The sequence below is a fragment of the Lithobates pipiens genome, unplaced genomic scaffold (genome assembly GCF_037356315.1).
Source record: "Lithobates pipiens isolate NorthernLeopardFrog02 unplaced genomic scaffold, aLitPip1_a1.2 Scaffold_13, whole genome shotgun sequence".
Lineage (NCBI taxonomy): Eukaryota > Metazoa > Chordata > Amphibia > Anura > Ranidae > Lithobates > Lithobates pipiens.
The window spans coordinates 288,436,726-288,461,551 of NW_027507718.1; the positions used below are offsets into that span (position 1 = coordinate 288,436,726).

The following is a 24,826-nucleotide window of genomic DNA, read 5'->3' on the forward strand; positions in this document are numbered from 1 at the left end:
GTATAGCTGTAATAATCAGTCGTGCACAAGGGCTCCTTCACACCTTTTGTTTTTTTAAACACACATTTCCATTGAAATCAATAGAAGCGCATAAAAAATGCAAAATCAACATGGGTCATGGGATAAAAAGGTAATTGTGGAAAATGGGGATTGTTCTAGCTTAGTGAATTGAATCTCTACTCAGAAAACCAGTATGCAAGAGGAACGTATCTGAAAATTATTTTGAGGATATCTGATTTTTTTTTTTATTTATAAAGTTCATTAATGAACTCTTAAAAGCTCTTAGTTGGCGTCCTTGACAAGAATGCAGATGCTGTCTAATGCTCATGGTCATTCACAAGATAAGTAATCAGTGGAATCTAATAAGTAATGAGTAGAACAGGACACAGATGTTAGCACACGCTCATACACTCATACTGTAACACGTTGAAGTTCCCAGTTGTTTTCATAAAGAAACTATCTCTAACGTTATAATAATATAATTATTGGAAGGTTTAAAAGAAATTAACCAACATTTTAAAACCTATGGCGAATGTATGTGTGTTCAAGAAGGAGGAAAAACTGAACAGACACGATGCACCAAAGTGACATCCGTTCAAAATCGGCACAATGGAAGGATCGTTCTTCATCCTCCTGTCCTTCATTCATAGTTTGCTTTTAATTCAAAGAAGCTATAGTACAATTTCTAAGAATGAGGGCAGAAAGCTCTAGTTGGCACCCTTGATAAGGGCCTGTGACAGGTCCAGCACTTGTATTAACTATGCAGCACCAGAAAATTACGGCTGTGGGGTTGTGAGGTCCAGAAGACTTTTTGTTAAGCTAAAATTGCCGGCAACAGCACAAGGGACACTTCACATTAAGGGCTTTTTCACACAGGTGGACTGATCGGTTCCCTCCTATCTCCTCTGTGGAGCAAAGGGTCTGTTGACCCCCCCAAAAGACATCCGATCCAGTCCTATCTGCTAAAAACAGACAGACAGATTACCCTCTTCGCCTCGATTTGTGTCCAGGGGTTTCCGCTTGGTAGATGGCCTATAACAGTGATGGCGAACCTTGGCACCCCAGATGTTTTGGAACTACATTTCCCATGATGCTCATCCACTCTGCAGTGTAGTGGAGCATCATGGGAAATGTAGTTCCAAAACATCTGCAGTGCCAAGGTTCGCCATCACTGGCCTATAAGTTCATAACTATAGGCAAGACTGCTGTTCACCTTATTCCCCCTCCTCCCTTTTGAACTCCTTGCGGTACCTTCCCCACTTTGTGCCTTCATAATCCTTCATGTTCAGGAGTTGATGGGATAGGTGCCACCTAAATCGGTGAGTCGGCATACCTAATAGTGCTGGCCAACGCATAGGCCCAGCACTCCTGATCTTAGGGTACCCAACCTGGTGTTTTATTTCTCTCTCCACACTAGCCTGAATTATTGAAAGAGCTAAGTGTAAGATGACCTGGACATTCCTCTATCAAACTGGAAGTGACACCACAATACACACTAAAAAGCTGTTCAGACATGCCAAGTGTACCATGTGCTAGATTTAGTAAGCTGGCTTCCCTGCATGATTTCCAAGCCAGGGTAGTGCAATCCCACTTGACTATTTTGTCATTTAAAATGTGTTACATGAAGCCTGGAAGCTCCCCAACAAGGTGCTCTCAAGATCTTTAATCTGGTCTGGAGGACAGTGGCAGCGCACTTAGTGACAGAGGCTCCAGTTGGCCTTAGCGCTGGACAGATGGCAGGCCTTTGTGCTGAGTAGATATTAGCATTGGGAACTGAGGGAGGAGTGTGCGGTGAGACACAGTATGTCTGCTAAAATGAACTGTTTCCTCTAGCTGGCTGTAGCAGTACTATTCAGCAATACCTATTTCTTCATTGTGGAATGTGCTCTAGGTGACAGTGGCTCCTGATTGGATAGTGGTATTGTCAATCGCATGCCATTGTCGCACAGAGCAGAAGTAGGTTCTTAATGTTACACTAACATTTTACACAAACATATTTTTTCTGGGTACATTACAATAAAGTAAATATGCTAAACCTAACTTGATACCTCCATTGATCCAGCACTGTGCCTCCTGCAGCCCCACTCTCCTCTCTTCCTCTTCTCACAGGCCACAATGAGCAGTGGGAGCTATAGGTTCTTGCTGCTGTCAGTCAAGTGTGAGGAAGGAGTAGGGGGCGCGGCCAAGCCATGCTGTGTTATCGCAACGCACGTGTGCCCCCTCAGCACACGAGTTTCTGAGGAAACACTTGGAGAAGAGAAGGAGCAGAGAACACCTGCAGGGGGCTACAGAAGAGGAGGCATGGGACCGCTCAATGCAATACCATGGCACAGAACAGGTTACTGTGTATTTTAATGAGAAAAAAAATAGGTTTAGTATGACTTTAAGCTATTGAGTGGACATATAGAAGCTGCATTTGAGGCCCTCTTTTTTTACAAAGTTGACCACCGCAGTACTAAGCTCGTGTATAAACCTACCCTGTGGAAGAACATCTTCGGTGAAGTAATGTGAGTAGTTGATGTTTTGTCAATCTATAGCTTTCTCCCTAGGGCACAGTGGAGCAAAGAAAATATAACGAGACCAACTGACCTGCAGTAATATACAACAACATTTTCCATATTTATTACTGGTGATTGATTGCCTGCCTTATATAACATAGTATGTGAAAGCTGTTTGGATCGCTAAAGATTTGCTGGACTGGAAGAAAATTCCTTTTTTTTCAATGACATCCAATTAAGTATTCTGGATTTGCTTCCCAATCTATACTAGACAATTAACAAATTAAATCTGGTTAGTTGTCATGTGCAACACTATTTTCCTAGACTATTTTATTTATTTTTTTTAGCCCATATCAATAACAATGCCTCTTTTGAAGAAAATTTGTCATAAGCTCTCCAATATAATTCATTTTCTGCATACAGTTAAATGTGGGATGTTGACAGATGGAATGTCTGGATAAGGCTCTGTTGGTTTAATTATTTCCTTCTTTACGTCACAGACCTTTAAGTGAGGAAGAAATATGTGATTTAAAGGAACGACACTACGACTCTATTACTAAGAGACAGAAATCTGATGATGTCCGGTTACAGCATGAGGTAATGGAATATTTGCTTGTGGCATTTATCTTCTGATCTCCCAGGTTTGGGTTACTACAAGGCTTCAGTTTTCCAGGATCAATGTGAAAAGGCCCATGTATCTAGCACTATTTTGAATGTGCTTTTTGATACATAATCATTTACCGTATTTTGTTTTGGCAGCTATTCTGAATATGCTTGTTTTTAGTTTGGTTTTCCAGAGACATGAATCTCAATTTCTGTCTTACAAGAATTATTTTCACCTCCATACCCCATTCCTCTAACTGGTGTTTGGAAATCTAACAGTCAGAGCACATCTAAGACCTGCCAACATCGACATTCCTAATTTTTCCTAGTTAGATTTTACCTTCGGTCATTTTGCATCATACATAGTGTGAAAGAAGATAACGACTGATTGTGCTGCGGAGTCTGGGCTTTCAAGCAGCAAAACAGGTGTGGAGGTGATTGTTTACTAATTACATTTTACTCAATGAATTCAAACCCTATTGCCAGCAATGGAACCATTTATATCGCTGCGACTCGTGTCACAGTGAATATGAAACAGGTTCCTGCACTACTTTTTACCGATTTTCTTTGCGACTTGCATGGACCTCTGTTAAATGAAGTCACAAGCCGCAATTAAATCTGCAGTGCAAGCCACACTCATGTGTGTCTTTGAAATCGTGCTTCAAAGCTGCACCGGTGTGAACCAGGGCTACATGATGCTTCCTAGAGTGGCTCTTAATTTGTTTGTGCCATTCTTTTGCAATTGTAAATTTATAGTGAGCCAGATCTAGCCTAAAATCAATGTAAACTAACAACATTGAAGTGCAGATACCTTGTGATTCCTACAAATACCCATCTTGGTAATTAAGTTGATCCCTGTGCAGCCCCTTGAATCCTAAGTCCAGGCTGTCCATTGGAGCTTCAACTTTAAGTAGATATTAACTACCTCCTACCAGCTGTTGTAGTAAAACAGCCTCCGGGGGGAGCATTATTCTGCCTTGGCGCAGGTGTGCACAGTGGCGATTGTTTCTGCTGTCATTAGACAGCGGAGTGTATAGGCAAAAGGCATAGAATCAATCAAAGAGGTTCTATCCCTTGTGATCGCTCTGATGGCCAATCACAGCAATCACAATTGTAAATGGTAGTTTACCTTTTTAAAGGCCACCTGTCCACCAGTGTTGTGGGATTTAAGGTGCCAACGATTATTATGATGGAGGAGGGATGGGGAGTTTTCCAATGCCACTGACCACCAATGATTGTGGGATTTTTTTTGAGGTAGGTTTAAACCTTTTACTGCCACCGTGTGCAGTAATACTTTGGAGAGTGTGTAAATCTGACAAACTGGTTGTCGACTGTCAGATGGAAACAATCCAGCAGATGTACAGCCACCGTATCCCTTCCACACACCCTGGTACCTGCTGGTCTGTCCCCTACCCCAGTAAGTGCCGGTCTGCACTCCATTCGATTCATTGGAGGGCAGATGAGACATCAGGGGTCTTTTAGACTTGCACTTGGCTTCAGTCAAAAGTGGGCAGGCTTTGAGGCCACATGTGTACACCAATCTATTCCACAGGGACATAAGAATCGTTTTGAAGATGAACACAGGTACTTGCAAACCAGTCCTTCTTTTTTTTTTCTACTACTAAATTCGTGTGTCCCATGAATTTTTTCGTTCATGCCTGTTAGGTGTGGTTTTTATATAAAATCGGACAAAAAAAGATAATACCAAAAAATATATATTTTATCGTCCTCATTCATGTGTGTGTTGGTAGAAAAGAAATATAATGAATGATGATTTGTTAAATACATTTTGCCCTAACCTTATCTCAAGTGCATAGTTACATGTATAGCATTTAATAATGGTCCTAGTTTTGTTTTGAAGGGAGGGGGTAGTATTTTCATGTCATTAGTGTGGAGAACAATATATTCTTATTTTTCTCTTAGTGCACTAAACGCATAAAAAGAAGAATATGATGGTTTATTCCTTCAAGCAGTTTTATGCATTTGGTATGATACTTTAATCAAATGCATGGTGCACAATACCTTTTTTCTGGGAACCACTAATGTCATGGTGTTTGGGTATTTGTTTTAACACTTCACAATCTTATTCTAATTAATGAATAAAATGTAAATTTTTAATTTAAAAATGTCTTTACAGAAGCTCCCTCTACTTAAATGTAACAACAAAAAATACAAATAAATATTTTCATATGCAGGGATGCCAACTTCATAGAGATACTGGCTTACGCCACTGCTTGTGTCTAGATAATAGGAGCTTTCTTCATACAAAGTGCCCGAGCTCCCCTGTCCCCGGAAAACAAAATTAATTTTCTCAAAAACCGAGTCCATTTAGTTATTATAGAATCCATCTCCTTGCTGTTACTATACTACAAAACTATTCCTGCAGGTACTAATGTACCTTGATTGCAAAAAATGTAAAACATGTCCAGAGATATAAATGGGGCCTGACAGCATGGAGTGTCTCTGTCCACTCCCCCCCCCCCCCCCCCCCATATGTACATACAGCGGGTAAAATACGTATTGAACATCACCATTTTTCTAGGTAAATTTATTTGTAAAGGTGCTAATTGCATGACATTTTCACCACATGTCGGTAACAACCCATGCAATCCATAAATAAAGAAACCAAAAACAAATAAGTTCAGAAATTAAAAGAGAAGTAAGGGATTTTTTTGTAAAATGGGTACTCCTGCGCTAAATGGAATCTGTAAATCAATAAAATCTATAGGTGCTGCATACACCGTAAGGGTCAAACTCGTGCCCAAATGTATAAATATTCAGAAAAGTAGGTGGTGTTGCGCTCCTTGTGGTGAGTTTTTTGAAAATAACTATATACAATTTAGCATTTAAATTAAAGGGATTTTGTTCATAAACAATAGGTATTCATCGATTGAACCCTCAAGATAAAGTGCTGACGTGCAGAAAGGATATACTAATATTCAAAAAATATGCAAATATTAATTACAATTCATATTAGCATTCATATTAAAGGGATTTGAGCATTCGCCGCTTAAACTTACATATAAAAGTGCTAGTGTGCAAAGAGAAATAATACGAGTAAAAAAAATATAGTATCCTCATACGGATACGAGAGGCAAATTGACACCGGGAAAGACGGCCAGGTACGAGCTCGACACTCGTTTTTACATTGTTCAAGATACACATGGAAATGTGAGTTTTTATGGTCTTAATAAACTTCAGCTTTTTTTACTCAAACATGCTGCACCATGGTAGGCCTTTTTATCCTCTTTTATACCTTGACATATTGAGCATCTAAGCGATTAGAAACAATCGTTCATTGGAAGGAAAGGAAAGGATCCCCCCTGGCTCTACTCCATACACAGTGTGAACGCACAGGAACAGACCGATCCGAAGGGATCCATCCCTCCCCCTTACTTCTCTACATGCTGTTTACCTTACAGCAGTAAGGTAATCATTTAGTACAGTCACGGGTGTCAGTGACACTGAAGACACATCTTTGCACTAAAAGGCACAGCAACACTGGATATCAGTATATCAGCACACAGTGTTCCTGTGAAACACTTGCACTACTGTTGCACACTAGGACCCTAAAGAGCGTCCAGTGTTGCACTAGAGTTTATACACTTATCCTTTTGTTTATTTTGCATTTTCCTTGTTTATGCTGCATATTCACGTTCATAATTATTCACATACTTTGCGGACTTTGCACATTTATAGGCTACACGTAGTAGTACTGTTTATTATTTTTGCGTGATATTGCACATTTTGTATCTATATTTTTTTTATTCTTATTATTTCTCTTTGCACGCTAGCACTTTTATATGCAAGTTTAAGCGGCGAATGCTCAAATCCCTATGCTAATCTGAATTGTAACTAATATTTGCATATTTTTTGAATATTAGTATATCCTTTCTGCACGTCAGCACTTTATCTTGAGGGTTCAATCGATGAATACCTATTGTTTATGAACAAATCCCTTTAATTTAAATGCTAAATTGTATATAGTTATTTTCAAAAAACTCACCACAAGAAGGAATTTTTTTGTTTTTGTAATGCATCTGTCCCTTGGCGCCTCTACACTGAGAATCATGCGATCGGACACCGCCGATGGCTCAGTTCTCACAGCTCCCTGAGCAGAGAGCTGCTAACTGTCAATCAGCAGCTCTCCGCTCTGCTCCTCCTCGCCCACTAGAGCAAATTGCACTCCTGTAATCCATAGGCGAAGCCGAAACAAAGGAGCTTTGGCTGGACTTCTACTTTAAGTTATATGTAATAAAATGGAATGACGCAGGGAAAAAGTATTGAACACGCTAACTGAAATGTATTTAATACTTTTGTACAAAATCCTTTTTTGGTAATGACATATGGAAAAATCAGCTGCATGCATTGCTTAGGTGTGATTTTGGCCCATTCTTCCACACAGTCTTCAAATCTTGGAGGTTCTGTGGGCCTTTACTATGAACTCTGATCTTTTAGCTCTATCCATAGATTTTCTATTGGATTCAAATCAGGTGATTGACTGGACCATTCTAGCAGCTTTTTCTTTCTTTGAAACCAGTTGAGAATTTCCTTGGCTTTGTGTTTAGGATCATTGCTGAAATGTTCATCCTCATCCTGGTAGATGATATATTATAGTAGATGATATTAAGTTTGCAAGTACCGTATACTGAAATACAGCCAGACACCATGATGTTCCCACCTCCAAACCTCACTGTTGGTATGGGGGTGTTTTTGGGGTGATGTGCCAGTTGACCTCCAAACATGGTGTGTATTATGGCATCCAAAGAGTTCAATTTTAGTTCAATTCTGTTAAATTTCTCATCTGAACAGACCATATTCTCCCAGTATTCCACAGGCTTATCTAAATGTTGTGCAGCAAACTTTAAATGAGCTTCAACATGCTTTTTCTTCAGCAATGGAGTCTTGTGTGGTGAGCGTGCATACTTCTCGTTTTCTTTGAAACAATTGTACCTGCTAATTCCAGGTCTTTCTGAAGTTCTCCACAAGTGGTCCTTGGCACTTTGACAACTCTTATGATGATTCTTTTCACTTCTCTATCAGAAATCTTGTGAGAGCACCTGGCAGTGGCCGGTTTATGGTGAAATGATGCTCCTTCCACTTCCAGATTATGGCCCCAACAGTGCTCACTTGAACATTCAGAAGTTTAGAAATCCTTCTATAACCAATGCCATTAATATGTATTGCAACAATAATATTGTGACGGTCTTGAGAGAGCTCCTTGCTTTTACCCATCATGAGATGTTTCTTGTGTGACACCTTGGTAATGAGACACTGTTTTATAGGCCATCAGTTGATGCTGAACCAGCTGTTAATTTATTATGACAAGGGGGAGGATTGCTTTCTAATTACTCATAGATTTCAGCTGGAGTCTTGGCTTTCCATGCCTTTTTGCACCTCTCTTCATGTGTTCAATACTTTTTCCATGTATCTATCCATTTTATTACACAGAACTTAATTTCTGAACATATTTGTTTTGATTTCTCTATATTTATAGATTGCATGGGCTGTTACCGACGTGAAAACTTCATCAATAGCACCTTTAGAAGTATATTTACCTAGGAAGATAGTGAATTGTTCAATACTTATTTTACGCGCTGTATATAAAGGTAGCCTTACACTATACAATCTGTACAATCTCTGTACAATTTTCTTTAGATTTACCAAAACTATGAAATAGTAGGATCCACCTATCTATCCATTCACTCTGTATCCAATCAGGCAGGCCCTTGCACTACATCCCCCGTGGCCTCAGAGCGTTTAGCATGCGGCCTGGGCCGTCTGGAGGAACACTGGGGGGTGGCGTGCAAACATAGGAGCTGTGGCAGCTTACATTAACAACAAAGACAAATGTGTGCATGAAGGGACACTGGGTGTGCCATGCAAACCTAGTTGATGGGTGCCGGATGTGTGTGCTAATGAGGTCAGCTGGTAAACTGTTTCCTGTGTCATACTGGCTTGCATGTCCCAAATCTACATACCAGAAACTCATAACATTCCAAAGAAATGAAGAGTCTATCGAAATGAAGAGTCTATCGTTTTTATCATAGGTGTATTTTAAATGATAGAGACAGAATAGCAACCAAAAATCCCGAAAAACACGTAATACAAATGTTATAAATAGAGTTGCAGTTCAGTGAGTAAAATAAGTATTTGATCTCCTACCATCCAATAATAATTCTGGCTCCCACAGACTGGCTACAGTATGGGCTCATGTGGTACACAGATTAGTCCTGTCAAGTTAAGGAGGTGCTCCTAACGACAACTCGTTATGTGTATAAAAAAGACATCTGTCTACAGAATCTTTCTTCCGTTCAAACCTCACCATCATGGGTAAGACCAAAGAGCTGTCAAAGGACGCCAGGGACAAGATTGTAGACCTGCACAAGGCTGGGATGGGCTACAAGACCATCGGCAAGAAGCTTGGTGAGAAGGAGACAACTGTTGGAGCGATTATTCGCAAATGGAAGAAATACAAAATAACTAAGTCTGTAGGCAAACTTACAAAATCTGCAGGGGATCAAATAATTATTTGCACTACTTAATGCTATATTGGTACATAGGGGAGCTGGATTTTAGAAAAAAGAAAAAAAAAGTGAACTTGGCCTTTAATATAACCCCTGTGCATTAAAAATACAGCCCCTATTGCATGGAAAAAGCCTGCTATTCATTAAGTTCAACCTTTTACAATTTCTGCAGCTTTTCTTCAGAGGATTTATTTTAAAGGAAAAAACATCCAAGATAAATGTTAGTGTTTTTTTTTTTGTTTTGACATTTGGTTACATTTAGAAAAGAAAATGTTAGTGTTTTATTACAGATGTAAACCTTTTTTACGAATAAGCGGCTTGTTTATATGCTCAAATCTGCAGTTTTAATGGTGTCTTCTATGTTTCCATTTTGATTTTTAACTAATGTAATACCAAGAGAAACTGAATAAAATGTGTGACAACTCTAATGTTGTGCTCACTGGTTTTGTGTCTCAGTTTCGGCATCAGTTTGTTGCTACTATAACTCTAATTGCATATACAGTTGCCCTAGATTATTCGTATTATCTGCATCATGTAGGGGGATAGCTGATAGTGCCCTAGCCTCAGCTTGGTTAACTACTATATCATTTTAAAAGTAGTCTGTTTTTGTCTTCATTCACTATGCATGTATTCATTTGCTGTGATATCGTATTATTGTTTTTTTTTAATTATTTTATTTTTATCATTTACTTGCATGTGTTTTGTTTTTATTTTATTTTTTGCTTCTTTTGTTCTAAAAGTGATAGCAGCTAGACAGGTTCTTCTTTTGTTAACCCTTATTGTTCTGTTCATGTGCAGTTAGCGTTACAAGAGGAGAAGTTAAAACTAGAAGAGGAGGCTTTATACACTGCACAGCGTGAAGCTGCCAGGGCAGCCAAGCAGAAAAAGATATTGGAGGTGAGGGGATGGAAGCCCCATTATTATAGCCAAATCTATACATGTGCTATTTGTTCTATTCTTTTATTTCATTTTTTACTTATTTATTTATTCATGTGAAAAAAAATGCAGTGCCTCACCTTGTAAGTAAGTGATATGGCCTGTAGGAAAAAAGCTTAAAGTTAAGTAAATACTACCTTTTTATTATTTTTGGGAACTACAGCAAAGATCTCTTGTGTTTGATGGTCCACCTACCTGCTACAGCCTCCATGAGAGATTTTACTCCTTTCTATTGGATTTTCATTTGTTCCAGATTTTGGAAAATCACATCGGTAAAGAGTTATTTGGAGATGGTCAATTGTTCAGTTTTAAATGGAATGAATTCCAAAATGTATTATCATCTTATCAGTAGAATCATCATCAGGATTGTAGAGAATTGCCCACAGTAGAAAAAAAAGCATGCCTTCCTGGAATAGAGAAATCTGAGAGCGAGAACTCTGGCAAGTCATTGCCAGGGATTAGCATGTGGTCATCACTGTTAATATTTTATCTCATAAAGTATGTAAGGTGGAAAACTATTTTTAACTGAGTTTCTTAGACTTTGATGTATTATTTAATTTAAGGGATTTCTGTTAGAAGATCAGAGACTGATTCATCAGTCATTTATTTTATTGATTGCCTCATTTGCTAGCAGGCTCTTTACTGAGCTGAATGTGAAGAATTTCCAGTAAAATATTTAACATTTGAAAGGAAATGAAGCTTGGTTGTGAATTGATTAAAGGTAACAGTCAGTCTGTAAGAAACACATAATCGGAAAATGCTGCATCTCCACAAGACATTGTCAATGTTGGTGTCCTAAACAGGTGTGACTAGACTTGTGTGGACTGCAACAGAGGGAACCAAACGCATGTAAAGTGAAATAATGTAGTTTATTCAAGATAAGTGAATATACATATAAAAACACCTCCAATACCAAACACTGTACAACAAGCCAACAACCAGACAGTGACCTATAAATAACAGTCAAAATAGGTATGTACAATAGATGGGGAATGCCAGAATCGTAAACATAGCCAGGCCAGGGTCATACACGGGAGATCAGCAGATGGGGCAAGGAGCAAGACAGGACAGAGAGAAGCTGGACGGGATCAGGCTGTAGAGCAAGGGTACAGGATCACAGGAGGGACAGGAACAGGTTCAGGTCTAGAGGATTACAGGTACAGGTCAGGGCTCAAGGACAATACCAAGGCAAGTGTGTGAGTGCTTGCCGGGTATAAGTACACATCTCCTGCAATTGGCCTCAGGTGATGTCTGATTGCAAGAGATGATGTTGGCTACACACTGCCAGGAGACACCTACTGGTGGACACCAGTACTGCGGCCCAAAGGTCAGACTGTGCAACCAGCAGGTGAAACCTTTCCTGACAGTTCCAGAATGCTAGGAGACACCCGCTGGTGGACAACAGTACTGCAGGCCAAAGGTCTGACAGTGCAGGTGAAACCTTTTCTGACAGTTGGCAACAATACATTCCCTTAAGACGTGGGAGAACTCAGAGCCAACAAAAAGTTGAGAAAAATGTTCAATAGAAAACAGCTCTGGTTGAGTTATTTTCCTTAGTACCATAATTTGATATCTAATCTGTGGTCAACAAATCTAAGCATACCACCTTAGAAGTTAAACATCTGTAAATACAGTATATTGAAAGATTTTCTATCTTGTACCTAAATGAATTGAGCACTAGTTTAACATGAATAAACCCCTTCTGTATCCATTGTCATGGATGCCATTTGCAAATAAAGATCTTAAAAAAGATCTTAAGGTCATTTGGTCCTTTAATGCATTCTCAAAGATGGCGGACTTCATTCAGACACACATATAAACAATATACACGTAAGTTTCAATCCTTTACCACCTCCTCATTCTGCCCCTTGTCCATTTTCTGCTTTTTTTTTTTTTTCCCTACAAAGTTTTGAGGAATAACAAGTACAATGGTGCAGGGAAAGAAAGAGGGCCTAATGGGCCATACCAACCAATACATTAGCAAAGGTAAACAAATTACTTTCATAGAAAAATATTTGTTCCCATAAGAGATGATCAGTACAGACTCTCTGGAACTGTGACAGTATGTGTAGCAGTGAGAGGCATGTTCAGATTAAATATGTAACGGATAATTTACCAACTTAACATTAAGGTCCCTAATGAAGAAAGAAAGGGCAATACAATAGTGGGGGGAAGGGGTTAAGGGGGTAGCATCATGTTCCCAATGCAATAGGGGCCCAGTGGACAGAAGACAAATCCACATTAAAGCGAGAGCGCAGGGCAGAACTTCAAGTGATTACTTAGTGAAACTTGTGATAGAGGGAGGCGTTGGGGGCTTTTACATGTCAAGCTGTACAGGAGGGTTCAGATCGCCAAACGGGGAGAATAGCAGCAGAAGAGGGTGGAGCGGTGAGCATTAAAAACAGAAGCATGTGAACAAACTTAGGAAGGTGGGCACAGAATGAGGACACTAAGGCGGGGGAGGAAAAGGGGTCTGCCTTCTTCTTCCGTTTTTTTTTTTTTTTTTTTCCCCCATAAACCATTCATTGAAGAAAAAAATAAAAGTGCCAAGTACACTTCAAACAGAAGGTTGTTACATCCATTGTCAAAATAGCATTAATAATAGCCAGGCATTATATATCAATAAAGGAGTATATCCCCACATACAAGGCAAAACCCAGATACTAATTAAATTACATAGATAAGGTATAACCAGAATAAGAACTATACATAAAAAACAGAGTCACTATAAGAAACTATTAGAAAAGCGAAAAACGCTAAGGTGAATCTAAGAAGTAGTAATGCACATAGCGAAAAAAAAGGAAGGAAAGGGGGAGGAGAGAAATACATAAAAAGGGGTGGGGGGTGTAAAGAGAAGAGTACATGGAAATAGAAAAAAGCAGGCAGGGAAAGATGAGGAATTAAAGGTAGGGGAGGGAGGAAGCGAAGGGAAGAAAACTAGTCCTCTAGCTGCCCGTCCCCATCCAAAAACGCCTGCCCCAGGGTGGTCTGATATTTCACTGAATGTATAACAGCTTTACGATCGCTTAGGGAAGTGTCCTATAATTGGCCCAACCTCCCTTTTTCTGCTTTCTTTTAGTGGTGAATTCTCACAAAACAGGCATTTTCTACTCGGTAATGCAACCTTGTTCACAAAAGCATTTCTGTAGCATTGAGTTCCATGTAGAGACAAAAGAAATTAGAATGCGAAAGAGACTTTAGGCATCAGTTGATCTTTGTACATATAATCCCTCCTGAAGTAAACTCCAAAGGTTCCTTCACTGTCTTTTGCCACCTGTCTGCTATTTCATAGAAACAGTGTGGAGGAGACACAGTGGGGTGGCAAAGTACTAACTGACAGTTATAACTTTCATTTTCTGCCTTACAGCAATATCGGCAGCAGTGGATAAAACAGAGAGCTCAAGCTACAAAGAATGGTGACAGGTACTTTTTATTTTTCAAATACCCCTATCTTTATGTTTAAAATGTAAAATTTACTGACATCCACCACATGATATCCACATGCATTGCAAAACTGGATAATCGTTGACTACAGGTCATGTTTATGAGACTTATGGGCCTGATGGGGGAAGGCGTTGGATCCACTTATCCGTTTAGCCCAGAGCTAAACCTTAAAACAAATCAGTTTCAGGGCATCTGACCGTTCTATAAAGTACTGGTAAGAGCACTTGGTAGCACATCGCTGTAGCAGGGAAGTTCTGATGTCACTACAATGTCCGTGGTGCAGGGGCCATGCTACAGGAAGGCAGGACTAATTTAGCTTTGACCTGTCTTCCTCTTGTTTAAACATCTAAAGAAAAAAAAAGAAAGAAAAGTAGATAAATTGCTGGTCAACAGAAGTGTAAGTCCCCCTCAAAAAAAAAAAAGTAGTAAAAGAAAAGAAGTAAAATGCATAATGTTGCTCATTGTATTGTAACTGCATTCCTATGAAAATAGTTGACTGACACCACAATTGCTGCCCACAAAAAATGTATTGGTCTTCTTTTAATGTTAAGGTTAATATTCTTTTAACACAATAAAATAGAAGAATGGAACTCACCTCAATGGAAAAGGAGATATTTGACTCTCCCGCTCAGTTACATAATGTAACTTTGTACTTGGGACTTTGTGAGTTTTAAGGTAAATATCTGGAGAAGCTGTAATTGTGTAACATGCATGCTGGAAAATATTACAAGTACTGTTTATAGCAATTTGAATGGGTTAAAAAATTGCACTGGATCACACAAAAAGTAGTGCATGCACTAATTTTTAAAAATCCACTGCACCAAATTGCTTTAATACTGCGGTACCATGCGATCTGGTGCAGGCAAATGGACTGTGTGTGCAGTCTGTGTTTGGGGTGTCGTTAGGAATATATTGACACCCACAGCAGATAGCACACACTTTTTCTTTTTTTCTTTTTTTTTTTTTTTTACCCGGAGCAGGAAACATGCATGGAATGCGGACTGAGCTTTCAGTGTGTGTTTGTTTTTCTTTCTGTCCCTTCTGACCTAATCTTACACCAATTTTATTTGTATAGTAATAGCAGCATAGTATGGAGATCAGTCTGTGCTTTTCATTGAAAATTTGGTGGCATGGGAAGACGGCAAGGGAAATTGTAGATCTTGCCTACTTCTTGTTGCTGTTACCAGAATATTTGTGCATATGTGGCATATTTGAGCAGAAAAAAACTGAACAGAAAAAACAAATATAGAACATGTTTATAAGCTCAGCCATCTAACCCGCAGTCTTATGATATATCTTTTTGCTTTTATTTACAGCTCCGTCCCAGAAGATTTTGAATCCTATTTGCATAGTGTAAGGTCTCAATATGAAGCTGTCAGAAATAGCAGTAAGTTTTTTTGTTTTTTGTAAAATCTTTGTTTTCTGGGGATAGTTACTAATACAAAAATTAGCCACTCTGTTTAGGCTCCATTCACACCGACAACTAAGGCTGGTGCAAATTGTGGCTGCAGTTCCTGCTGTGGCTAACTGCAGCCTCAGGCCCCTTTCAGCAATGACAGCTCTCTGCACAGCCAGCAGTTACCTGCTGTGGTCGCTGCTGGACACACACTATGCAGAGAGACGTGAACAGCCCAGCTACTGGTTGACCCGTCATTATAGTCAACAGGGCCTGAGTCTGTACCTAAGCACTGAGAATTGCAGCAGGAATATGATTTCTGCTGCTACCATTCACACAGGCCTGATAGCCAGTGTGAATGTAGCCTAATTGAAGATGGCATTTTTTAATTATGAATAGAAAAGTGTATGTATTCTTTATGCAATTTGGCACTCTGTGATCAATGCAAAAGAAAAGAGAAAGTAGATGCAAAAGAGGTGCACATACCTGCAGCAGTCTCTAAAGCTCCCAGCCAATTCTCTGACTGGTGAAACTTCTGTACTTCCTAAATGTATTTGCCATGGCGACCAAGTATTTGGTGTTACTGGACATTTTACAGGCTGCTGCAGGTTTTTACTTTAACTAGGCTGTGCTAAAGGGTAACTGTACTGCACTATATGTACCTAAAGGCACAAATATTTAAATGAGACTGTGAGACTCTGCTGTAACCTTTGTGCCATAGATAGCCATCACAGTGCTAATAAGATTATTAGTTTAAGTATGTGTATGTTTAGGGTGATTCTTGGGGGCATGTGTGGTACAGTTATACTTTAACTAGCATCCTGAATCTGCAGTATTGGCCACACTGGTGCATAATTAGAAATGTATAAAATCACAAAAATCTATAAAAACAGATTTAAGCAGCGCTAATTTTAAATAACTGCCACAATAAAACAATAATTTTGACATCAGTCCCCTTTTTTGTAATCCGTGTTCTGTGTAGCTAAATATATATAATTAATAAATCAAATATTGGGCATCACTGTCAAACGCTGTATAAAAAAGTCCATTGCAAATTCATAGAACGAAAAAAAACGTAGAATACCGACAGACACCACCTTCACACGTGCACAGGTAGATGTAGGGGGGGTGTGTGGAAGAGAACCCCCTTTGATACAGCCCTTACCGGGGGAAGAGGAGGGCTCCTGTCAGTTTGCGTGTCATGCCTTATATGATACTAGAGAGATTTAGTTACATATCCCGGCTTATTCGATCGTGATCATATTTATCCATGTATGGGGGAGAGAGATAGATATGGAGACTGACCTATGAATCGAGCAGTTTCTTGCATTTCATGCTTTATGGCCACTTGCTGGCTGGGGAAATTTGGTGAGCGCATTCTATAGTCACTTCGGGTGAAGCACTATTGATTTGGAGTATTGGAACACATATTTCAGGAGCACGGTGTTGGAGCATTTATTGAAGAGTCGTTTATCATAGAAATTTATGGACTTTTATGTATATTGATGAATTGTGCACTTTTTGATTACACACATCTTATTCAATTTATTGATTTACTAATACAGCTTTTATTAATTCACTTTAATATTTAAAGTTTTTTTCTTTTGTCCAGATAGTGCCCTTTATACACACTTTTTCAGGAACTTTTTCAGCTGGGGTGCACAGGGAACATAATGGATCAGAAACGCTAGATGCGGCTGGGGTGAACAGAGCGCACATTGGAGTAGAAATGCTGGCTGCGGCTGGAGTGCACAGGGAACACACTGGAATGGGAATTCTGGATTCAGCTGGGGTGCACAGGGAACACACTGAAGTAGGAATACTGGATGTGGCTGGGCTATACAAGGATACAGGGTCTGTAGAGGTGCAATGAATCCTTTCTAGGAACACTGTGGGATATCTAGGCATACTTTTGGTACAAGGAACACTTGGGATCAATAGGGATACTTGCAGGAACTGTGGCTAGGAACACTAGCTGTTGTGGGGGGGGGAGGGGGTGCAGATGTGAGACAGAGCTTGGCTTAAATTGAGAGAGCTGGCTATGTAGCTAACTAGCAGGAGGAGAGAGATATATATCTTTAGCCTGCAGTCCAATGGAGGAACCAAACATGATAGCCTTGCATATATGTGGAACTATAAGTACCAGATCCAGGCTTTCATGTCTATGGATGTGATCAGATCATGACAGATCATCATGGACAGATCATGACAGATCAACTTTGCAACTGATTTTCAACAGCTCAAGGAGGATTTGGAGTTCTGATTAGCTGGTTTTCTGGTAGAGATCATGTGACCAAGTGCCTTGGCCTTCAGGCATGCAACCTGTTTTGAAGGGAATCAGGAGCAGAATATTCTTCAGGGATTATTATTCTATATCCATTACAGCAAGAATGTTAGCAGTGATTTGTGTCATTAGAAATTCCCTTTTTATTGTGGTGTTTTTTTGGGGGGGCTGGAGTTCTGCTTTTAAAGAAGTGTTATCTGATACTCATTTCCTAACCTCTCTTCAGATAGCAGCTGAAATTTTGTAATTTTTTTGATCAGTTGCTTTCCTATTCCCCATTTGCTCCTGGTGTTATGGGTCAGACCTATTTATCTCTGGTTAATCTTACATATGTATAAGTAGGACCTTTACTACACTTCATTTAGATGATTCTCAGGATTTATTTTCTATTTTAATTTAGTTGATCAATGGCCTTGATACATCCAGCAGCTGCAGCATTTAAGAAATGCTAAACTAAACATACAATACTAATGTTTGTAAGGCCATATTGTAGCTTGATGAATCAGAACCATTATGGTTTGGTAGACTATAGGACAGATATCATGGTTAGAGTTGTTTGATTTGGTTCATTCATAAAGAGCTGTAAGTATTGCAGAATTTGTCTTGCCTAACCCTTCAATTTTCCTTTCAAATTAGTTGCAGATAGAATGGGAAGTTGTGTGTGTGTGTGTGTATATATGTGTGTGTGTGTGTATATATGTATGTGTGTGTGTGTGTATGTGTGTATATATATATATATATATATATATATATATATATATATATATATATATATATATATATATATATATATATCATTATGGGGTAGTGTGTCTGTGTGTGTGTATATATATATATATATATATATATATATATATATAACGTGAAAGATGCTTGTTTGAAATCTTTGCAAATGTATGAACAATAAAAAGACAAAAAGAAAAATCACATGTACATAAGTATTCACAGCCTTTGCCATGGCACTCAAAAATTTAATTTAGTTGCATCCTGATTACACTGATCATCCTTGAGATGTTTCTACAACTTGATTGGAGTCCACCTGTGGTAAATTTAGTTGTTGGACATTGATTTTGAAAGGCACACACTTGTCTATACAAGGTCCCACAGTTAGCAGTGCATGTCAGAGCACAAACCAGGCCATGAAGTCCAAGGCATTGCCTTTAGGCCTCCGAGACAGGATTGTATCAAGGCACAGATCTGGGGAAGGGTACAGAAAAATTTCTGCAGCATTGAAGGTTCCAATGAGCACAGTGGCCTCCATCATCCATAAAGGGAAGAAGTTTGGCCGCCCAGCCAAATTGAGCGATCCGTGAGAAGGGTCTCAGTCACAGAGGTGACCAAGAACCAGATGGTCACTCTGACAGAGTTCAAGCATTTCTCTGTGGAGAGAGGAGAACCTTTCATAAGAACAACCATCTCTGCAGCACTTCACCAATCGGGCCTCTATGGTACTCCTCAGTAAAAAGCACGTGACAGCCCGCCTGGAGTTTGCCAAAAAGCACCTGAAGGACTCTTTGGCCTGAATGGCAAGCGTCATGTCTGGAGAAAACCAGGCACTGCTCATCACCTGGCCAATACCATCTCTACAGTGAAGCATGGCGGTAGCAGCATCATTATATGGCAGGGGTGTCCAAACTACGGCCCTCCAGTTGTTCAGGAACTACAATCCCCATCATGCCTAGTCATGTCTTTGAATGTCAGAGTTTTACAATGCCTCATGGGATGTGTAGTTCTGCAACAGCTGGAGGGCCGTAGTTTGGACACCCCTGTTATATGGGGATGTTTTTCAGCGGCTAGAACTGGGAGAATAGTCAGGATCGGTGGAAAGATGAATGCAGCCATGTACAAAGACATCCTTGATGAAAACCTGCTCCAGAGCGCTCTGACTTCTGACTGGGGGGAAGGTTCATCTTCAAACAGGACAACAACCCTAAGCACACAGCCAAGCTAACAAAAGGAGTGGCTTACCTACACTCAGGCCATCCCTTATAGAAAACCTCCTAGAAAACCACTACCCTAAATCACTTGCTTCAGACAACACAGACAAACTTGACCTTCCAATAACAACAAATGAAAGGGACTTGGCAATTAAACAGCTGAAACCAGGGAAAAGTCCTGGCCCAGATGGTGGGCTGTTTACTACAAAACCTTTTCAGGTATACTGTCCACCCCCTTTCTCAAAGCATTTAATTCGCTCTCTGCAGATTACCCACTGACACCAGGTATGTTAGAAGCACACATCTCTGTAATCCCCAAAGAAGGAAAAGTCCACACCCACACAGCAAGTTTTAGACCAATAGCCCTACTAAACGTAGACCTCAAAATTTTCACAAAAATCCTAGCTAACCATTTGCTTCCTCTTCTCCTCTCCATTATAACCAAAGACCACCTGGGCTTTGTTCCTGGCATGGAAGCCAGGGACAACACAATTAAAGCCATAAACCTACATCGTGTCTTAACCTCCTCCAATCAAGCAGGCTTCTTCTTATCCCTGGATGCTGAGAAGGCATTTGAAAGGGTGGCCGGGGACTACATGGAAGCAGTTCTCAGAACCATGGGCCTGGGTAGCTGCCTATTTAAACTTTATAATGGCTCTCTACTCCAGCCCAACGCCAAAGGCCAGAGTCAATGGCCCCCTGTCAAACACTTTCTCCATCCATAATGGAATGAGGCAGAGCTTCCCCCTTTTGCCCTTACTATTCGTACTCGCCTTAGAACCAATACTACATAGACATAGACACAACTAGGACATTAGAGGCGTATATACTGCTCTCAAAGAATACAAACTTGCTGCTTTTGCAGATGACATCCTTCTCTTTCTCACAGACCTGCATATCTCACGACCGAACCTCCTATCAGAATTCCTACAATTTAGGCTAATCTCCAATCTCAATACAAACTTTTCCAAGTCCGACTCCCTGAATGTATCTCTCCCAAACCAAATCCCTAGCCTTTTTCCTAACCTACAAGAGCTTATGTGCCAGATTCCTTTGGGGTAACCGAAGACCGAGAATTAGCTACTCGCGTCTCTTTACCTAAGAAAAAAAGGAGGTATAGGCCTGCCAGACCTTAGAAATGACTATTGGGCCTATTACTTGTCCAGAATCCTGAACTGGAATATCTATGACAAACTTAGACTGGGCGAACTCAAGGCCACCTTCACCTTACCCCCCTACACTCATTACCTTGGATGCTCCCAAAATACATCCCGAGCAAAATCTGCACCCACCTACTAATTGGCCCAACCCTTAGATGTTTCTGTGAAACTTGAATATTAACTCCATTATCCTTTACTCCAGGCCCGCTCACCTCTCTTCGCCTCAACCCTGACTTCCCCCCTGGACTGCACGGCAACTTCTTAAGATACCTGGCCACACAGAAATATATAAGTGCATCACTTTTTTGGACAAGGTATGCCTTTACCACAGGAAAACCCACCCATCCAATGGGGAAGCCCCTTCTACCTCCCCCTGGACTTACACCTTATTCTCACACTATACTCACTCTCTAGAGAGGAAGTTCAAAGTCTCCAAACCCCTCTCACCCTTTGAAACCTTATGTACAACGCAATCACCCCAACGCCACTAAATCTACACTATGCACTTTCTCCTATTCTCAAATGTCCCTTCCAATACAGGACGAGCTTGCACAACCTGGGAAAATGACCTCTTTATCTCTTTCATCGGAAGATTGAGAACTAATTTATCTGATCATACACAAGGGATCTGTAAAGGTATCCACACAAGAGAACTGATACAAAATTCAAGCCCGATGGTATCTCAGCCCAAACCTTATCCACAAATTCTGCCCGGACCTCCCAGATATGTGTTGAAGATGCCAACTTGAAAAAGGTTCTCTCCTGCATATATGGTGGAGCTGTCCTACTATTGAAGCTTATTGGTCTGAGGTGTACCGCCTCACTACGAAGATAACCACATACAAGCTTGATTTCTCCCCGGGCACAATTCCTCCTACACCATTCCACTCTGTCACACAGAAACTACTTTAAGTCCCTAGCAATACACATGATAAACACTGCAAAGCAATGCATACCAGTCCACTGGGGTAGCGCACAGATCCCTTCAATCAAAGAATGGTTAGCTAGAATTACCAAGGTAGCTGAAATGGAATGCCTCAGTAGCATGGCACATGACACCATTTAAATTCTCAGCTAAATGGGCCTGTTTGACCCCCTTCCAGTCAACAGCAGGAGATCGAGACCTTATCCCTGCTAGCAGCCCAACTGGCTTCCCCTGCCCTGTAATATCTGTTTATGTATTACATCATATGTGCTTTTTCCATCCCACTATCAATAAAACCCTTTTGAAAAAACAAAGGATTGGCTATGGGACAACTCTGTGTGAATGTCCTTGAGTGGCCCAGCCAGAGCCCAGACTTGAACCTGATTGAACATCTCTGGAGAGATCTAAAAAATGGCTGTGCAACGACACTCCCCATCCAACCTGATGGAGCTTGAGAGATCCTGCAAAGAATGGGAGAAACTGACCAAAAATAGGCATGCAAAGCTTGTAGCATGGTACTCAAAAAGACTTGAGTCTGTAACTGGTGCCAAAGGTGCTTCAACAAAGTACTGAGCAAAGGCTGTGAATACATATGTACATGTGATATTTTTTTTTTATTTTTATAAATTTGCAAAGACTTCAAACAAACTTCTTTCACGTTGTCATTATGAGGTATTGTTCGTAGAATTTTGAGGAAAATAATTGAAACCATTTTGGAATAAGGCTGCAACCTAAAAGTTGGAAAAAGTGAAGCGATGTGAATACTTTCCGGATGCACTGGTAAGTGTGTGTGTGTATATATGTATATAATATATATTCTCACAAAAGTGAGTACACCCCTCACATTTTTGTAAATAATTTTATATATATTTTCATGTGACAACACTGAAGAAATTACACTTTTGCTACAATTTAAAGTAGTGAGTGTACAGCTTGTATAACCATGTAAATTTGCTGTCCCCTCAAAATAACTCAACACACAGCCATTAATGTCTAAACCATTGGCAACAAAAGCAAGTACACCACTAGGTGATGTTCAAATTGGGCCCAAAGCATCAATATTTAGTGTGGCCACTATTATTTTCCAGCACTGCCTTAACCCTCTTGTACATGGAGTTCACAGGTTGCCACTGGAGTCCTTTTCCACTTCTCCATGGAGACATGGATCTGGTGGATGTTAGAGACCTTGCGCTCCTCCACCTTCCATTTGAGGATGCCCCGCAGATGCTCATTAGGGTTTGGTCTGGAGACATGCTTGGCCAGTCCATCACCTTTACCCTCATCTTTTTTAGAAAGGCAGTGGTCATCTTTGAGATGTGTTTCGGGTCGTTATATTGAAATACTGCCCTGTGGCCCAGTCTCTGAAGGGAGGGGATCATGCTCTGCTCAGTATGTCACAGTACATGTTGGCATTTATTGTTCCCTCAATGAACTGTAGCTCCCCAGTGCCAGCAGCACTCATGCAGCCCCAGACCATGACACTCTCACCACCATGCTTGACTTTAGGCAAGACACACTTGCTTTTGTACTCCTCACCCGGTTGCCGCCACACACGCTTGACACCATCTGAATCAAATAAGTTTATCTTGGTATCATCAGACCACAGGACATGGTTCTAGTAATCCATGTCCTTAGTCTGCTTGTCTTCAGCAAATTGTTTGCAGGCTTTCTTGTGCATCATCTTTAGAAGAGGCTTCCTTCTGGGGTGACAGATATGTAGACCAATCTGATGCAGTGTGCGGCGTATGGTCTGAGCACTGACAGACTGACCTCCCACCCCTTCAACCTCTGCACCAATGCTGGCAGCACTCATATGTCTATTTCTCAAAGACAACCTCTGTGTATGACGCTAAGCATGGGCACTCAACTTCTTTGGTCGACCATGGCGAGGCCTGTTCTGAGTTGAACCTGTCCCGTTAAACCGCTGTATGGTCTTGGCCACCGTGCTGCAGCTCAGTTTCAGGGTCTTGGCAATCTTCTTATAGCCTAGGCCATCTTTATGTAGAGCAACAATTCTTTTTTTTCTTTTTCTTTTTTCGGATCCTCAGAGTTCTTATCCATGAAGTGTCATGTTGAACTTCCAGTGACCAGTATAAGCAAGTGAGAGCGATGATACCAAATTTAACACGCCTGCTCCCCAATCACACCTGAGACCTTGTAACACGAACGAGTCACATGACACTGGGGAGTGAAAATGGCTAATTGGGCCCAATTTTGGACATTTTCACTTAGGGTGTACTCACTTTTGTTGCCAGCGGTTTAGACATTAATAACTGTGTGAGTTATTTTGAGGGGATAGCAAATGTACACTGTTATATAAGCTGTACACTCACTACTTTACATTGTAGCAAAGTGTCATTTCTTTCGGTGTTGTCACATGAAATTATATAATAAAATATTTACAAAAATGTGAAGGGTGTACTCACGTTTGTGAGATTGTGTGTGTGTGTGTGTCTGTGTGTAATATATATAATATTCATATTTTATAGTACTGAAGCATGAGATCGGCTTGAATTTGCTTAGCTTGGGCTAAATATAATTTCTTTGAGCGGCACAGTTTTTTTTTCTTTGTTTTTTTTTTTTTTTTTTTTGATGTGAGAATGGGAAGTAGGCACTAAAATCTACTGGATGTTCAATGCTTCCAAATTTATGCTTTTCAATCAGGGTTATCATCCGATGCAAATCTCCTCACGCCTAATACAGAGAGTAGTTGTGATTTAACAACTAGAACAAAGTCAACAAGTGGGAACGATGACAACACCTCACTGGACCTTGAGTGGGAAGATGAAGAAGGTGAGCTATTCTTATTTAGAATATAATAATATACTTTTTGGTGCCTTACATTCTAGTAGATCTTTTTACTGATGCAGCAAAATTTTGAGTAATACCACTGAGCTGCTAAAGTAAAAATCACACTGTTTTTCAGAAGCAGAGGAATACTCTTCTGAGATCAGATCATGCAGTTCATGGGAGTGCCATGTGTCTAAAATGTAATGATGAATTGTATGTAGCTCTGACATTTTTATTGGTCATCACTTGTGAAAAGATTCAAAGCTTTTTAAAATGCCAAGTAAATGTGTATTTTGGGCATTATGACAGAAGCATTGATTAGTTCA

At 40.2% G+C, this 24,826-nt stretch overlaps 1 protein-coding gene across 3 annotated transcripts in view; it reads left to right on the plus strand.

Annotated features, from left to right (window-relative positions):
- Positions 1 to 24,826, plus strand: part of AP1AR (adaptor related protein complex 1 associated regulatory protein) — a 93,662-nt gene that overhangs the window by 57,680 nt on the left and 11,156 nt on the right. Inside the window, exons 5-9 of one of the 3 annotated variants that reach the window (XM_077476731.1) lie at positions 2,999 to 3,095; positions 10,427 to 10,525; positions 13,932 to 13,987; positions 15,325 to 15,395; positions 24,375 to 24,503. In XM_077476731.1, coding sequence (XP_077332857.1) covers positions 2,999 to 3,095; positions 10,427 to 10,525; positions 13,932 to 13,987; positions 15,325 to 15,395; positions 24,375 to 24,503 — 452 coding nt within the window. The remainder of the gene's footprint in view (positions 1 to 2,998; positions 3,096 to 10,426; positions 10,526 to 13,931; positions 13,988 to 15,324; positions 15,396 to 24,374; positions 24,504 to 24,826) is intronic. The other 2 variants (XM_077476733.1, XM_077476732.1) reach the window with 2 other exon arrangements.